Source organism: Panthera pardus, unplaced genomic scaffold (genome assembly GCF_024362965.1).
Source record: "Panthera pardus isolate Hobbes unplaced genomic scaffold, ASM2436296v1 HiC_scaffold_2, whole genome shotgun sequence".
In the NCBI taxonomy this organism is placed as follows: domain Eukaryota; kingdom Metazoa; phylum Chordata; class Mammalia; order Carnivora; family Felidae; genus Panthera; species Panthera pardus.
In genome coordinates, this window is record NW_026526765.1 from 146,480,460 (window position 1) to 146,498,279 (window position 17,820).

A 17,820-nucleotide genomic window follows, 5' to 3' on the forward strand; every position below is an offset into this window, starting at 1 on the left:
CGACTTTGGCTCAGGTCACAATGTCACAGTTTGTGGGTTCGAGCCCATCCAGCTCTGTGCTGACAGCTTGGAGCCTGGAGCCTGCTTCGGATTCTGTGTCTCCCTCTCCCTCTGCCCTTCCCCCGCTGGCACTCTATTTCTGTCTCTCAAAAATAAATAAACGTTAAAGAAATTTTTGAGTAATTACTGATACAGGGATGCCTGGGTAGCTCAGTCAGCTAAGTGTCCAACTCTTGATTTTAGCTCAAGTCATGATCTCATGGCTATGAGATCGAGCCCTGCATTGGGCTCTGCACTGAGCGTGGAGCCTGCTTGAGATTCTCTCACTCCCTCTCCCTCTGCCCTCCCCCAGCTTCTCAAAAAAATTTAAAGTAAATGCTGATAAGGAGGGACTTCTTTCTGCTGTTTGCTATTTTGTTTTCTATTTGCCTTATAGCTTTTTCTGTCCCCCACTTCCTACATTTACTGTCTTCTTTGCATTTAGTTAATTTTTTAGTAGTGAATCATTTAAATTCCTTTCTCAATTCCTTTTGTGTATATCCTATGGCTATTTTCTTTGTGATTACCACCGAGATGACATTTAACATCCTAAAGTTATCTCACTCGGATTTGAATTTATACCAGTTTACCTTCAGTAACACACAAAAACTCTGCTCTTGTAACAGCTCTGTTCTTACCTATCCGTTGTGGATATCACAGAATTATAACTTTATTCATTGTGTGTAATGGTTACTTTTCTTATAAAAAGAAGCTGTTGAAACATGCAATAAACTGAATAAATCTCAAGAGAGTTATGCTTAGTGGAAAAGACCAATCTCAAAAGGTTGCATACTGTAAGATTCCATTTATAGAACATCCTTGAAATGACAAAATCATAGAAATGTAGAACATAGACTCGTTGTTGTCTGGGGTTAAAGATGGGGTAAAGGAGTAGGAAGGTAGGCTACAATAGGTCAATATTATATTCCTGTGGTGATGGAAATGTTCTGTGTCTTGACTGTATCAATGTCAATGTCTTGTTTGTGATATTGCATTATACTTGGGCAAGATTTACAATGGGGGAAACTGGGTAATTGGTACACTGGATCTCTCTGTGTTATTTCTTGCAACTGTGTTGTTTCTTGTGAATCTATAGTTATCTCAACATAAAAAGTTTAATTTTACAAATACTATAAGCTCTTATAAAATATTATCATTTAGTAACTCTGCAATCATTTGTTAATTCTGAACGATGGTTACATCAACACTAATAGCATGTAGTTGTAATGACACCAAGAAAAACACAATCAGCAATTCACAGAAGAAATCAAATGACCAATAAGACATACTCAGTATCTGAGGAAACAAAGATTAAAAGGACGGGAGGGAGCCGAGGTGGCTCAGTTGGCTAAGCAGCCAACTTCGGCTCAGGTCATGATACCACGGTTCATGGGTTGGTGCACCGCGTCAGGCTCTGTGCTGACAGCTTAGAGCCTGGAGTCTGCTTCAGATTCTATGTCTCCCTCTCTCTCTCTCTCTCTGCCCATCTGTGTGTGCTCTCTCTCAAAAATAAATAAATAAACAAAAAAGAAAAAAATTAAAAGGGTGGGAAGGAAAGGAAATAAGTGGTAAATAAAGGGAAATACAACTTTTCATCCACTGATTTTGCAAAGATTAAAAAGCTTGAAGATGTTTGACCAGAGGGTGGAGAATAAGCACCAGGACACACTGTTGGTGAGACTGTAAATTGGCACAAAGTTTGAAAGGACAATTTTGTGATCTCTTATCAAAAAACTATGGGGGCGCCTGGGTGGCGCAGTCGGTTAAGTGTCCGACTTCAGCCAGGTCACGATCTCGCGGTCCGTGAGTTCGAGCCCCGCGTCAGGCTCTGGGCTGATGGCTCGGAGCCTGGAGCCTGTTTCCGATTCTGTGTCTCCCTCTCTCTCTGCCCCTCCCCCGTTCATGCTCTGTCTCTCTCTGTCCCAAAAATAAATAAAAAATGTTGAAAAAAAAATTAAAAAAAAAAAAACTATGTCCTACAGTAATGCTTTTTTAGAAAATGAACATGAATTTTTATTTCAGCAATACAAAAGAGCAAATAATTAGGGGGGAAGAAAATTTAACCACTTCATCAGAGGAATGGTTAAAAAAATAAGGTACTGTATGAACCACGATTATGTTATATTGTTACTGTTAAGAAAAATGGTGGGGCCTCTGGGTAGCTCAGTCACTTAAGCATCTAATTCTTGATTTCAGCTCAAGTCATGAACTCACAGTTCCTGAGATGCAGCCCCATATCGGGCTCTGCAGTGACAATGGGGATCCTGCCTGTGATTCTCTCTCTCTCTCTCTCTCTCTCTCTCTCTCTCTCTCTCTCTCCCTCCCTCCCTCCAAAATAAATAAATAAGAAGAAAGAAAGAAAGAAAGAAAGAAAGAAAGAAAGAAAGAAAGAAAAAAGAAAAATGAGTAAAGACTTCCAATGAGGGGGAAATGTCAACACATTCTCATCAAATTTTCTTCTTAGGGCCAAACAAAACACCAAAGAGGATGTAAATTAGAGAGAACACCTATGATTTCTGTGAAACCTTGACATGGCACAATCATAAACTGCTAACTCCAAGACCTGCCAAAATACGGTAGAATTTGTATAAAATCCAGGAAGGACAGTAAATCCAGGGTATTCAGACCTCTGCTGATCTCACACTGAGCACAGAGCTCTCCAAAACGGGGTGACTCTGCCCCAAGACCCCCATTAATACTCCTTTACCTGGTTGGGAAGGGGGTGCTGGTTCCTGGAGCGATACAGACCTGAGTAGATGAGATTTAGGAGTGGATGGGTTTGGGAGGCAAGGAAATGGTAAAGAGAGTCTCCCAGGCTTTGTTTGTTTTGTTTTGTTTTAGGTTTATTTATTTTGAGAGAGAGACAGAGAGAGAACAAGCAGGCGAGGGAGAGAGGGAATCCCAAGCAGGCTCTGCGCTGTCAGCGTAAAGCCTGACATGGGGCTCAAATCCACAAACCGTGAGATCATGACCTGAGCCGAGATCAAGAGTCGGATGCTTAAAGGACTGAACCACCCAGGTGCCCCCCTCTTTTTAATTTTTTTTTTTTTCAAAGATAAATTCGTGCACTCTTGCAATGCGGAGGAAAGTCAGGGATCCTCGGTTTCAATCCTGTATGAGCTCATGATTCACTGCGACCACAAACATACTGCAGATACTTGCAGCATCTGTAAAAAGCTGAGAATCGCTACCACTTGCCGGATCACCAAGAAGATCCACGCAAAGGTTTCAATTCAAGAGCGCCAATTCGACTCCAGGCAGTAGCAGCTCCCTATTCTGGTAATGCCCGGCAGAGCCCGCGGGGCATCTCGGGACTTGTAGTCCAGCTGGTCGAACTCGCTATCCCGGCATGTCCCGCGGCGGCGTCAAGGTTACCACGCGCCGCCTGCAGCGGCTGCCGAGACAAGAGTAGGGTGGATGCCAAGTGCGAGTGGGAAGGGTGTTTTGCGCCCAGTGAAGGCGGGCTTGACTTCCATATCGGGGAGACCACAAAGAGCTTTATTGAAGAGATTCCGGACGAGACCATAATTATAGGTGAGGGCGGAGGGGGAGAGTTTGAAACAAGACCTTGGGGTAGGGAGAGTCAGCTCTTCCAGAGCCGGGAGCAGCCGGTCTCGCCGCGTCCTGGCGTGGGCCGACTCCATGCCACCTCGCGCTCATCTGACCTCCAGGAAACTACCGGACGCAAATGTATGACAAGCAGCGGAGGAGTACCAGCCGGCCACCCCCGGGCTCGGCATGTTCGTGGAGGTGAAGGACCCAGAGGACAAGGTGAGCCGACCCCAAAGCCCGCGGAGCCCTCCGCCCTGCGCTTAGACGCCAGACCAGGCAGGTGCTAGTACTTCCCCTCCTAGTTGCCGCATCTGCTGAATTGCTGAAGACAGTTGGGTGTTGTGAGAAGATCACGCCCGGCTTTGCGCTCTAAGCCAAGCTTGGGCTGCTGCAGTGCTAGAGGCTCTTCTCAACCTCTTACCGACTGCTGCGTGACTCTGCCAAGTCACTGAGCTTCCCTGAGCCGGTTTCCTGGTCTGTGAAACGGAAACTCACCTATCTTACAGGTGTGGTTGGTGCCTTAATTGTGGTGCTGGCAGTCAAAGAATTTTGTCAACTCTGACGCTGTGGCATCCAGACTTTAAGGTTTCACAGGACAGAGTGCTTTCCAAAACGAAGAAGCAACTGTTAGTTTCGCCAGATAAGGATATTAAAACAAAGGAAAACAAATCTTTAGTTGTCCCCTTTCATTTAACAATGGAGTCACCCCAAAAGAGTTGAAAGAGCAGGAGCTCTGAATGAAGGAAAGCCCTTCCCAGAAGCAGTCACATCTCAGCCTCTTCTCAGACTCTTCTCCCTTGCTAGATAAGCTTTTCTTTTCTTTTTTTTTAGAGAGTGTGTCCCTGCAAGAGAGGGGGAGAGGAGCACAGAGAGAGAATCTTAAGCAGGCTCCATGCTCAACGTTGAGCCTGTGTCAGGGCTCGATCCCATGACCCTGGGATTATGACCTGAGCGGAAATCAAGAATCCTCTGCTCAATCATCTGAGCCACCGAGGCGCCCTGTCAGATAAGTTTTCGGCAACTGCTGCTGAGCATCTCTGGACCTTCCTTTTAGTGTTGTGGAGTGCCTAAGGCTCTGTTTGCTAACTTTGGAGGCAGTGAGAGCCTTAAGCCCTGTTTCCTTCCAGGCCCATCCTCCTTGTAACACTCGCTGAAGCCCCTTCTCTCTAGGTCATGTTGGTGGGGCAGTATGGCTGAAGGCAGGTTCACTTTCACCTCCCATACCCCCAGCAAACACCATATCTGTCCTGTGGTCTCTCTTAGAGTCGGGATTATGATATAGTGGCCTCCTTTCAGTTTCCCCAAATTGCCATATTCTTTTTTGCCTTAGGGCTTCTGTAGGTGCTATTCCCTCTGGCCAGAACACACTTCTTCCAGCTAACTCCTAATCATGAATGCAATTCTAAAAAGCAGCATTTCCTGACCATCTAGACTAGGCTAGAGTTCCAATCATGTCAATCTTAGTGCACAGCCTTCTTCTCAGAAGCATGCATCACCCTTAGCTGTTGTTCAAGCCCTGCCTCATTTGGTGTCAGACCAGAGGCTCCGTGTGCAAGAGTGTGCCTTTCTGGATCACTCTGCTTCTCCTGTGGCAGACAGCAGAGCACCCCCCCTCCCCCCACACACACATATGCACCAGCTTCAAGTAAGGGTAATGGACCCTATGATCACATACTCTGGTTACTCTCTAGTGGTTTCCCTCAGCCTTCAGTTCAGTCCATTCATACTTTCCAGAGGCCAGTCATGACCACACCCACAAATGAGCAACATCTCCAAGGCTTGCAGTGTCCCTCAAGAGTATCTTAGGGGAGGTTGTGTCTGTCCCAGGGGCCAAGAGCAGGGTTTGTCACAACTTCCCCCTCCTAATGGGGAGTCTCCCTTGGCCTTGATGATTTGGACTTGATTTTCTTGATGAGTGAGCTTCCTTATGACAGAAAACATCAGATTCATATGAGCGCTGACTATATTCCAACAGAGCAACCAGCAGAGGGCTTGGTAAAATGTGGGCTAGATCAGGCAGATGCAGTGGGTACATAGATGCCTGGTTATCTATACTTGTGTGCGCATGTGAAGGCTGAGCCACAGGAATGCTGAATATAATGGAAACAATTACTTCGAATCTTGTTTAAGAAAAAGAAAGGAAGGAAGAGAGAGGGAGGGAAAGAGGAAGTAAGGAGGGAAGAAAGAGGAAGAAAGAAAAAGGAACAAAGAGAGAAAGGAAGGAGGGAAGGAGGGGGAAGAAGGAAAGAAAAGAGAAAAAGAATCTCCTGAAAAAAATCAACCAGTGACATCACAAAGAGAGACACAGATTGGCAGAAAATAGTAGGAAGACAGAGGTGCCCACTTGACCTCCTGGAAGAACCCAGCAGTCCGAGCGGCTAGAATAGCACATGAACTTGACCCAACCCCAGAAAGAGACAGAGGATCCGCACAAGCACTCAGGTTACCCATAAGATGGACCCAAATTGGACTTTTCTGGAAAGGACTTCACAAGTTGCTAAGGCTTTTGGAGTACAAGCTTCCTTCACCCCATCCATTTTGGGATCAGCACCCACCAGTACATGTGGGGCCTCACATACCTGTCAATATCTGGTTAGAAACAAAACACTGGAATGAATTGCAGAGTAGGAGGCAATAAATGCTTAGGTCAGAGAGTCTGCAGTTTGTAATTCACTCTTAATTCTCCATCTTGGGATAGTTCATCCATCTGGTTTAGCCTGGGGATGGGGGCACCGTCACCCTCCTCAGCAGCACAGAGCCACACAGAATCCTTCAGCTCCCCGACCAAGTGTTTAGTGGGAAACCCATCCTTTCCCAAGTGCTGGCTGAGAAACCAGTTCAAAGAAGTCCTCTGTCCCCCTGCCAGTAAGCAAGGAAGCCCTGCAGGGTTGGGGGGTTGGGAACCAGGAAATAGACCAAGCCAGGCCACTTCCCATCAGTGAACAGAAGGGGAATGAGTTGGGGCTGGGTTTCTGGGGCCCACCTACACCAGCTTCTTGGCTTTAAAGAAACTCTTGAGGTGCTGCATCTGCCAGACACCTGTGGCCACGAGGATGAAGGTCTGCAGAATGGACCACCACAGCACCCGCTGGTTGGTGCTCTCGCTGGTCTGCCGGAAGCGCTCCTCTCGCCACTGTGGGAGGGGAGAAGGGAGTAGATACGTGTCCGGAACTGAATTGCACCCCCACCCACTCTGGGGGAAGAGCGGGAAGCTTCCCTTCCCAGGAGGTGACACATCCCCCGTCCCAACTGTGCCAGCCCAACCCAGCCCCTCACCCTCTGGTATTCCTGCTCCTTCTGGATCAACTCCACCTGCTCCACAAGCTGCTGGACACGCAGATGCAGCTGGGTCAGCTTGTCCTTGGCTGCAAACTCCGCGTAATCGTTGGTGCGTTCACCCAACTGCATATCCAAGTGAATGGCCTGGAACGGGGGAGCCAAGAGTGGGAGTCAGGGAGCTTAGCTCCATGGACCTGCTGGAAATCTAGCTTCTGCATCCCAGCCTGGGCCTGACACTGTTCCTCACACACCAACTTGTTGACTGGCCTTGCTCTGGGCGTCCAAACACCAGATCAGGACTCGGCTTGTGTGGAGTTGTATATTCAAAACACCAAGGATAGGGACAACATGTGCAAAGGAAACAGAGGTAAGACTCTGAGGCAGTTTACTAAAAGTCCTGTATTGGGAGATGACAATGGAGAGGCCTGCAGCAATCAGCAGAACAGCTCTGAATTTCACATGGTGAAGCTCAGTATGTATCCTAGGGATGGGTCAGGGAGCCGAGGGAGGATTTTAAGTCACGGTAACTCCCTCCCAAGGTCTCCTTTTATCCTCAAGATCTGTTCCCCATGTGCTCACTTCATGTAGAGTCCCAGCCCTACTCAACAGGCACCACCCACTGCACCCTTCTCACTCTAGAGGCAGAGAAATTGAGTCCCTGGGGACGGTGGACCTCCCACCTGCCACACTCACCAGCTTGCCATCATAGAAGAGGGCGAACCGGATAGACTCAAGGTGGAGGCAGATCTGGTGCTCTCCTGGAGACTGGGAGGTGAAGGTGAAGCTGCCCTGAGGGCCGTACTGACGGGCCAGAAGGTTCTAGAGGAAGCAGCCTCCAGTGAGCACAGAGATGTTAGCCATACACTTGCTTCCAGGAGAATTGTGGGGGTATCCCAGGTCTACACCCCCACAGGCCAGATGGGACAGTGTGAAAGAAATGACATCAGTTTGGCCAGAAATTCTCAGATCCCAGCATTGCCAATACAGAGTACAGTTTGCAAAGAGCATGGCCCTCCTTAAGCTATCCTGCCTGTGAGAAGACATCCTTCTGTGAGAAATGAAGGACTAGAGAAGGCTACACATTGACTCTGGGGGCCTGGGGGTGGGGGCCCGGTGGAAGGCTGCAAGGAGTAAAGGCCTGCCTCACCTTGTTCTCCGGGTCCTTCACAAACACGAATAAATTGATCCACTGAGGGGAGGGCTGGTACTTTTCCATAGCAGGGTCGTATAGCTCCGTCTTGTAGTTACCTAATGGAGAGGCAACGGAGGTGCAATCCCATCCATACCCATGATGGAGTCCCAGTGGTCAGGGGAGGAACAGGAAGATCTTGAGTCTGAGGAGACCGACCACGGCCCTCGGCCTCTCCTCCCTTCTCCAGCCCCACTTCTCTGCCATCATTCCAGTCTGGTTCAGACTAGCCTCCTAGGCGCCCCCATCCCCGGCACAGGCAAGAGAAAGGATGCCTTGGCCAGACTGCTGTCCACCCATCCCTCTGAGCCCTACCCCCGGCAGGGGAGGGAAGATATGGGACTGAGCTGGTGCCACCCATTTCCCTCCCCTCTCAGGACTCTAGGTGCAGGGAGGGCAAGGCCAGGACTGGCCGAGACGCGCACCTATGACCACGGTACCATCGGGGATCTCCTGGATGAAGCACTTCTCCTCCAGCTCGCGGACCTCGAGGTAGAACGCGTCCCCGGGGCCCATCAGCGCCAGCAGCTGCCCCAGCAGCAGCGGCAGGGCCATACCGGTTGCCCGCGCTGTGCCCCATCCCCTCCCGGGGCCAGCCCGGGGCCCAGCTCCTCGCGCCCCGCAGGCCCCCGCCACCTTCCCGGGCGAGTCCTCCGGTCTCCGCGCGGAGCCTGCGGAGACTCTAAACTCGCGTACGGACTACAACTCCCGGGAGCCCTCGCGTGGCCCCGCCCCCGGCGCGTTCCCGCCGACCCACGCTGCTGAGGGGCCAAGCGAGACACCGCCCCCCCCCCCCCCCCCCCCCCCGCCCCCAACAACCTGGAGGAAAGCTCTGGAGCGCTTTCCGCCACCGGGCATCTCTTAATCCACGCAGAAACCCGGGGAGGCGTAGCTGCTGTTAGCCCATCTTGCCGATTAGGGTAATAGCTTCAGGGGCGGGGGGTTGCCCTCTGCAACATGCGGCGCAGCCACCCCAGATGTGTGCTGAAAGGATGGGGATAACGGGACGTTTATGACCTGGGCTTCCACCTAGAAGAGTTTAGGGTTGATTAGGGGAGAGGGGTGACATGGTGACATGGAATGAGAAGAGAAGCCCTGTGGGGTTTAGAGGCTGAAGCAGCAATTCAGGAAAGGGAGAGGGAAATGTCGCGGCTTTCGTGGAAGCAGTAGATTTGACTCAAGCCTTGAAGGATGATTAAGATCTCCCTGAGCAGCGAGAGACAAGAACAATTTAGGCAGGGGGGCCTAGGATTGCCTAGCAGCCAGTAGGCCAGTTAAGGAACTAGGGGAAGAAAAGTTACAGGAACTTTGAGGGTGAAGGTAATTGGGCCGAATCTAAGGGCACAGGAGGTGCCAGGCCCACATAATAGGGGAGCCCTTCATCCAGTGTACTTCCGTCTGCACTAGGAACCAGGAAGAGGTTGTGGGTGAGCCTGGAGGGGAGAGAAGATAGCAGGAAAGCCACTGGAAAAGGATAGCAGTACACAACCGAAAGGGGTGGGAGAGTGGAGCCAACATGACAAAATGGGAGCGGAGAAAAAACAAATCTAGAGAATTCCAAAGCCTACAATGCCCTGTGAGAATAGTGTAGACCCAAACATGTCAGTAGAAAGATGTAGTTCAACCCAGGTAGTGGGATGAAGTCTTCCACCACCTAGTGCCTGTGGTGCTAAGAGATGCTCATTAGTTTATTCTGCAACGTGTGGTGGTGGTGGTGGTGATGATGATGATTTTTTTTAATAAGTTTTTTTTTTTTTTTGAGAGGGGCACCTGGGTGTCTCAATAGGTTAAGTGTTTGACTTCGGCTCAGGTCATGGTCTCGTGGTTCATGAGTTCAAGCACCGCGTCATGCTTTGTGCTGTCAGCTCAGAGTCTGGAGCCTGCTTCGGATTCTTTGTCTCCCTCTCTTTCTGCCTCTCTTCAGCTCGCTCTCGCTCTCTCTCTCTCTCAAAAGTAAATAAACATTAAAATAAATTTTTAAAAATTTTTTAATCTTTATTTATTTTTGAGAGAGAGACAGTGTGAGCAGGGGAGGAGCAGAGAGAGAGAGGGAGACACAGAATTCAAAGCAGGCTCCAGGCCCTGAGCTGTCAGTACAGAGCCCGACACGGGGCTGGAACCCATGAACCATGAGATCATGACCTGAGCCAAAGTCTGACACTCAACCGACTGAGCTACCCAGGCACCCCAAAAGAATTTTTTTAAAAAAATAAGTTGTTTTGAGAGGGAGAGAGAGCACGTTTGAGCAGGGGAGGGAGAAAGAGAGACAGAGAATCTTAAGCAGGCTCCACACCCAGCACAGAGCCCAACATGGGGCTTGATCTCATGACTGTGAGATCGTGACCTGAGCAGAAATTAAGTCAGACACTTAACCAACTGAGCCATCTAGGTGCCCCTTTAAATAAGATTTTATTTATTTAAGTAATGTCTACACCCAACATGGGGCTAGAACTCACAACCCTGAGATCAAAAGTCACATGCTCTCCCAACTGGAGCTAGCCAGGCACCCTGATGATCATCTTTTTTGTTCTTTAATGCCAGGCACTATTGTAATCACTTTTTTTTTAATTGATTCCTTTTATGTTTTATTTATTTTTGAGAGAGCACAAGTGGGGAAGGGGCAGCGAAAGGGGGACAGAGGGTCAGAAACAGGCTCTGCACTGACAGGCTTACAACAGTGAGCCCGATGTGGGGTTCAAACTTCATGAACCATGAGATCATGACCTGAGCCGAAGTCGGACTAAGCCACCCCGGTGTCCCTGTAATCACTTTTTAAGTTCACTAAGTGAACTAATCTTTTAAAAATTGTTAGGCAGGCTCTAATGCTATTCCAGTTTAATAGCTAGAGAGGGAAACAGCTGCAAAGTTGAGTAAAAACTTGCCCAAGATCACCCAGTTGATAAGTGGCAGGCATTTGCTGACACGAACTCTGGTCCAGGTGTTATGACACGTGTTGGACATGAAAATGAATTAGACCTGTCATCTGCCATCTAAGAGCCCACTGAAAGAAAATGAGCAATTACAATACAGTGTTTTAAGACTGATAATATATTTTAGTTACCGGAATTGTCCCTTCATTTTAATGGTGTGGCTCATTGACAATCCTAGGAGAGTGTTTCTTACTTCCTCATTTGGAATGACTATTAAACAAAAATGACAGATTCAGATGTTAATAACAGTCACGCTTTATAAAGGCCAAATAAACAAGAGCTGAAAAGCATCTGTTGATTTGGGAACTAGTTGTCTACCAGGGAATGTAGCTACAGCTGGGAGCAAAGGCAGAAAAGTGAGGACTCAGGTTTGGGAGACAGGGGTGCTGTCCTTGGTCCTGATTGTTCTCTGAACAGCACTACCACCACCTGGAGTAAAGTATTGGCTTTGTTTTGTTTCCAATAAAATTTGCAATCCCTCACAAGCCAATACTCTTATAAAATACAATTAAAAATGAAACTAATCATGTGCTTGGATATCACATCAATGTTAAACTTCTGTAAAAGGTTCTAAAAACTCAATTTCTGTACTTAAATCATTGCAGACCTGTAACAAACATGGATGGACCAGTGGCAGCCCCCACACTCCACTATGAGTAACCAGTCTTGCGTGGAAGTGGTCCATTGATCAGACTACTCACAGAAATCCCCCAAAGAGTAAAAAGTGGAAAATGCTTGCATCAAAATACATGTAAGGAGATAGTGCACCAGTGAGATTTTAAAGCCCCAAATCCAGACATTAAGAAGGGGGAATATGACTGCCCAAGGAGTAAAAGTGTTTTGTTAAAAATAGAGCAACCTATTTCTGATCGATGACGAGGCTAGGAACATAAGAGCAGTGAACCCACCAGTCTGCAATCCTCCCACTTGACAAAAAGCTCGTTCCACAATTGCTGCCAAGACCACTGAACCTGGGTGCCATTTGCAAGATTAAAAGAAGACACTGGGGTGCTACATCTACTCGCCCCATCTGTGGTTCACCCAAGACCTCAGAATTTGATGGGTTTTTTTTAATAGGAGAGATTTATTTGAAGACATATTACAGCATATAAAACTACATAAAGACTTAATTTCCACTCAAACACTGGTAGATTTGATATAATTCATAATAAAAAAAACTTTTTAAAATTTTATTTTATGTATTTTGAGAGAGGGGAGAGGGACAGAGAGAATCCCAAGTAGGCTCCATATTGTCAGCTCAGACCCTGATGTGGGGCTCGATCCCACGAACTGTGAGATCATGACCTGAGCCAAAATCAAGAGTCAGATTCTTAACCGACTGAGCCACCCAGGTATCCCTCTCACCACTCTTATTTAACATTGTATCAGAAGATCTAGTAACTGTAAGAAGGCTAAAAAAAAAAAAAAAAGGCATGCGGATGGGAAAGGAAGAAATAAACCTGTCCCTATTTGTAGATGACATGATTATATATTTAGAAAAGTCTAAGAAATCCATAGATTTCCTAGAACTAATAAATGAATTCAGCAAGTTTGTATAACATAAGAGCAACATGTACAAATCAATCACATGTCTACATACTAACAAATATAAGGAAACCAAAATTAAAAACACAATATGATTTACAGTCAGTTCATAGAAAATGAATTACTTAACAAAATACGCATAAAATCTGTTTGCTGAAAATTACAAAATTCTGATGAAGAAAAACTCAAAGAAGACCAAATAAATCCAGAGACATACTGTGTTCATAGATCAGAACACTCAACATAGTAAATATGGCAATTCTTTCCAAACTATTACCCAAGTTTAACACAATTCATGTCAAAGTCCCACCAGGAGTTTTGTTTTATTTTAATTTTTTCAATTTATTTTTGACAGAGAGAAAGACAGAGCATGAGCAGGGGAGGGACAGAGAGAGAGAAGGAGACAGAATCTGAAGCATGCTCCAGGCTCTGTGCTGTCAGCACAGAGCCCGATGTGGGGCTTGAACCCACAGACCACAAGATCATGACCTGAGCTGAAGTCGGACACTCAACTGACTGAGCCACCCAGGCGCCCCAGGAGTTTGTTTGTTTTTTTTTTTAAACATAGACAATATTATTCTAAAATTTACATGGAGAGGCAAAGGAACTAGCATAACTAAAACATTCGTGAAGAAGAATAAAGTGGCAGAAATCAGTCTACCTGATTTCAAGACATTGTATGCCTTAGTCAAAAAATCAAAACTATAGGGGCACTGGTGTGGCTCAGTTGGTTAACCGTCCAACTCTTGATTTTGACTCAGGTCACGATCCCACAATTTGTGGGATGAAGCCCTGCATTGGGCTCTGTGCTGACAGTGTGGATCCTTCTTGGGATTCTCTCTCCCTTTCTCTCTCTGACCCTCCCCTGCTTGCGCTCTCTCTCTCTCTCTCTCTCTCTCTCTCTCTGTCTCTCTCTCTCTCCCCCCTCTCAAAATAAATAAAAACTTTTAGAATATATCCTGCACCAAAGTAGTACATTTGTTACAATCAATGAACCTACATTGACACATTATTTTCACCCAAAGTCCTTAGTTTACATTGGGAGTCCATCTTGGTGTTTTACATTCTATGGTTTTGGACATGTATCTACCATTATAATGTCATATAGAATAGTTTCATTGCCCTAAGAATACTCTGCACTCTGCCTATTCATCCCTCCTCCTCCCTTCCTGGCAACCACTGATCTTTTGCCTTTTCTAGAATGTTGCATGGTTGGAATCATACAGTAACAACGTTTTTTGGATTGGCTTCTTTCTTTTTTTTTTTTTTTAATTTTTTTTTCAACGTTTTTTATTTCTTTTTGGGACAGAGAGAGACAGAGCATGAATGGGGGAGGGGCAGAGAGAGGGAGACACAGAATCGGAAACAGGCTCCAGGCTCCGAGCCATCAGCCCAGAGCCTGACGCGGGGCTCGAACTCACGGACCGCGAGATCGTGACCTGGCTGAAGTCGGACGCTTAACCGACTGCGCCACCCAGGCGCCCCTGGATTGGCTTCTTTCACTTAGCAATATGCATGTAAGGTTTCTCCATGTCTTTTCATGGCTTGATAGCCCATTTCTTTTTGGCACTAAATAATATTCCATTATCTGTATGTACCACATTTTATTTGTACATTCACTTACTGAAGGACATCTTGGTTGCTTTCAAGTTTGGGCAAGTATAAATAAAGCTGCTACAAATATCTTTATGCAAGATTTTGTGTGGACATAACTTCTCAATTTATTTGGGTAAATACCAAGGAGCCCTATTGCTGGATTACATGGTAAGAGTATGTTTAGTCTTATAAGAAACTATCAAACTATCATCCAAAGTGGCTGTAACATTTTGCATTCTCACCAGCAATGAATAAGAGTCCCTGTTGCACCATAACCTTGCCAGCATTTGGTGTTGTCGGTGTTTGGATTTTTATCATTCTAATAAGTCCCTGGTGGTATCTCATTGTTTCAATTTGCATTTCCCTAATGACATAGGATCATAACCAGGTTTTCATATGCTTTTTTTGCCATGTATGATCTTCTTTGCTGAACAGTTTGTTCAGATCTCTTGCTCATTTCTTCATTGGGTTATTCATTTCTTACTGTGGAGTTTTAAGGGTTCTTTGTATATTTTGTTGTTCTTTGTCTGTTCTTTGTATATTTTGGATAGCAATTATTTCTGATATACATCCTTTACAGAGATTTTCTCCCAATTTATGGCTTGGCTTCTCATTCTCTTGAAAATAGCCTTTTCTATTTTTTTTTTTAATGGTCATTTATTTTTGAGAGCAGAGACAGAGCGTGAGTTGGGTAGGGGCAGAGAGAGAGGGAGACATAGAATCTGAAGCAGGCTCCAGGCTCTGAGCTGTCAGCACAGAGCCTGATGAGGGGCTAGAATTCACAAACCATGAGATCATGAGCGGAGCCGAAGTCAGACTTAGCCACCCAGGCACCCCTTGAAGATAGCCTTTTCAACAAGTGATGCTATAGTTATTTGCCATCCTTTGACACACACACACACACACACAAGACTTGACTTATACCTCACACTTTATTAAAAAAATGAACTCAAAATAGAATATAGATTTAAATATAAAGTATAAAACTATAAAGCTTTTATTTTTTAAATGTTTATTTATTTTTGAGAGCATGAGCAGGGGAGGGGCAGAGAGAGAGGGAGAGAAAGACACACAGAATCTGAAGCAGGCTCCAGGCTCTGAACTGTCAGCACAAAGCCCGATGCGGGGCTCAAACCCACCGACGGCGAGATCATGGCCTGAGCTGAAGTTGGCTGCTTAACCGACTGAGCCACCCAGGGGTCCCTAAATTCCTCTAAATTAGTAGTTAAACATGTAAATTCTTTCCCACATTCTTCTGTGTATATTTTACAGCTATTTTCTTTGTGGTTACCATGGGGGTTACATTTAATATCCTAAAAGTTAAAACATTCCAATTTGAATTTATACCAGTTTACCTTCAGTAACACCCAAAAACTCTCTGCTCCTTTTAACAGCTAGCTCTGTTCTCACCCTTTTCTGTGACTGATATCAAACAAATTATATGTATACACATCGTATGTAGTAGTTACTTTTTTTGCTATAATTGTTGATACAACCAATAAACTGCTTAAATCTCCAGAGAATTAACTAAGTGAAAAAAGCCAATCGTAAAAGGTTATATACTGTATGATTCCATTTATACATTCTTGAAATGACAAAATTATAGAAATGAAGAACACAGATCAGTTGTCTGAAGTTAAGGAGACGGTGAAAAAGAGGTGCCTGGATGGTTCAGTTGGTTAAGTGGCTGACTTCAGCTCAGGTCATGATCTCACAGTTCTTCAGTTTGAGCCCCACATCAGGCTCTCTGCTGTCAATGCAAAGCTTGCTTCAGATCCTCTGTCTCCCTCTCTACTCCTCCACGCACTCTCTCTCTCTCTCTCCCAAAAATAAAAATTTTAAAAATAAAAAAAATTTAAAAAAACAAGGAGCGCACCTGGGTGGCTCTGTTGGTTGAGCGTCCAACTCCTGATTTTGGCTCAGGTCATGATCTCATGCCTTGTGATTTCAAGCCCCACATAGGGCCCTCTGCTGTTAGTGAGGAACCTACTTCAGATCCTCTGTCTCCCTCTCTCTCTCTGCCCCTACCCCACTCTCACACATCCTCTCTCAAAAACAAATAAACATTTTTTTTTTTTTAAAAAGGAAAGGATGAAAGAATAGGGAAGTGAGTGTGGCTTTAACACACAACATGAGGGATCCCTATGGTGATGGAAAAGTTCTGTGTCTTGACTATCAATGTCAATGTCTTGTTTGTGATATTGCATTATACTTGGGCAAGATATTACAATGGGGGAAACTGGGTAATTGGTACACTGGATCTTTCTGCATTGTTTCTTGCAACTGCATGTGAATCTATAGTTATCTCAACATAAAAAGTTTAATTTTACAAATACTATAAACTGTTATTATAAAATGTTATTGTTCATCAATTCTGTAATCATTTGTTAATTCTGTGTGATGGTTACATCAACACTAATAGCATGTAGTTATAATAGCATTTAGAAAGACACAACCAGGGGCACCTGGCTGGCTCAGTCAGCTTAGCGTCTGATTCTTGATTTGGGCTCGGGTCATGACCTAATAAATTGGTGGGTTGGAGCCCTGCGTTGGAGGCTGACAGTGTGGAGCCTCTTTGGGATTCTCTCTCCCTTTCTCTCTCTGCCCCTCTCCTGTTCATGATCTCTCTCTCTCTCCAAAATAAATAAACATTAAAAAAAAAAAGGTTGAGAACATTAGACCAGAGTGTGGAAAATAAGCATTAGGACACACTGCTGGTGAGACTGTAATTGACATGAAGTTTGAAAGGGCAATTTTGTGACTTCATCAAAAAACTATGTCCTATAGTAATGCTCTTTTAGAAAATGAACAAGAGTATTTATTGCAGCAATAAATGTAAGAGCAAATAGTAGGGGAAAAGAAATCTTAACCACTTTCATCAGAGAAATGGTTTAAAAATAAGGTACTGTATGAGCAAAGATTACATTATATTGTTACTGTTAAGAAAAAGGAGATCAAGACTTACAATGAGGGGGAAATGTCAACAGATTGCCATTAAACTTCCCTCCACAGGGCCAAACGAAATAACAAAGAGAAGCCGAAGTAGAGAGAAAACCTCCAACTTCTACGAAACCTTGACGAGGCACACAGTCATAAACTGCTGCCACAATACACTAGACTATGGATCAAACCCAGGAAGGACACGAAGGGCAGACTCAGACCTCTGTTCATTTCACACTGCGCGCAGAGACCTCCAAAACGGGGCGACCCTGGCCCAAGACCCCCAATACTCCTTTACTAGCGGACCCCTGGGGCACCGAACCACCTTCGGAGAGAAGTCATCAGGGCAGTGCTCCGGCAGCAACACTCGCGTGGATGATGTCCGGTACTGATGACAGTGCGGGGGGGTATACCAGGGACCATACAGACCAGGGTAGACCAGATTTACCAATGGTTGGGTTTCAAGTGGCAAAGACGTGGTAAAATGAGACCTCAGCTTTTTGTTGTTGTTTTTGTACTTTAATTTTTTTTTTTCCAAGATAAGTTGGTGCACTGTGTCACTTTTTAGTTTTTAAAAATAGAAGAAAGCCCAGAGTGTCGGATGCAATCCCGAGGAAAGTCAGGGATCCTCGGTTTCAATCCTGTGTCTGCTCGTTATTCACTGCGACCGCAACCAAACTGCGTTACTTGGAGCATCTGTAAAAATTTTATAAACACTAGTAGTCGCCCCGCCGCCAGGGCGATTAACAA

At 45.6% G+C, this 17,820-nt stretch overlaps 1 protein-coding gene and 2 long non-coding RNA genes across 4 annotated transcripts; 1 reads left to right on the forward strand and 2 right to left on the reverse strand.

The window, feature by feature from the left end:
- Window positions 1-824: 824 nt before the first annotated feature.
- On the reverse strand, window positions 825-16,941 carry LOC128778340 (uncharacterized). Its single transcript, XR_008423932.1, has 2 exons — window positions 16,893-16,941; window positions 825-1,761 (listed from the first exon to the last, which is right to left on the reverse strand). It is a non-coding gene; the product is annotated as an uncharacterized LOC128778340 (long non-coding RNA).
- Window positions 3,391-17,645, forward strand: LOC128778338 (uncharacterized). Its single transcript, XR_008423929.1, has 3 exons — window positions 3,391-3,810; window positions 8,437-8,551; window positions 17,143-17,645. It is a non-coding gene; the product is annotated as an uncharacterized LOC128778338 (long non-coding RNA).
- Window positions 6,234-8,744, reverse strand: LOC109261675 (transmembrane emp24 domain-containing protein 9-like). 2 transcript variants are annotated; one of them, XM_019440169.2, is made up of 5 exons: window positions 8,485-8,744; window positions 8,018-8,118; window positions 7,564-7,689; window positions 6,904-7,014; window positions 6,234-6,724 (listed from the first exon to the last, which is right to left on the reverse strand). In XM_019440169.2, exons 1-5 carry the CDS (start codon window positions 8,612-8,614, stop codon window positions 6,575-6,577), a joined length of 618 nt encoding a protein of 205 aa, XP_019295714.1. In that variant the 5' UTR covers window positions 8,615-8,744; the 3' UTR covers window positions 6,234-6,574. The 2 variants fall into 2 exon arrangements, with proteins under 2 accessions (XP_019295714.1, XP_019295713.1); XM_019440168.2 differs by having other exon boundaries at window positions 6,868-7,014; window positions 8,485-8,743.
- Window positions 17,646-17,820: the final 175 nt, after the last annotated feature.

Bases quoted from the DNA above. Each gene is read 5' to 3' on its own strand.
- LOC109261675 (XM_019440168.2), bottom strand. From the start codon at position 8,614: ATGGCCCTGCCGCTGCTGCTGGGGCAGCTGCTGGCGCTGATGGGCCCC. The intron at 8,119-8,484 runs GTGCGCGTCTCG...CCTCTCCATTAG, and splicing joins CGATGGTACCGTGGTCATAG to GTAACTACAAGACGGAGCTA. The intron at 6,725-6,867 runs GTGAGGGGCTGG...CCCCTCCCACAG, and splicing joins AGGAGCAGGAATACCAGAGG to TGGCGAGAGGAGCGCTTCCG.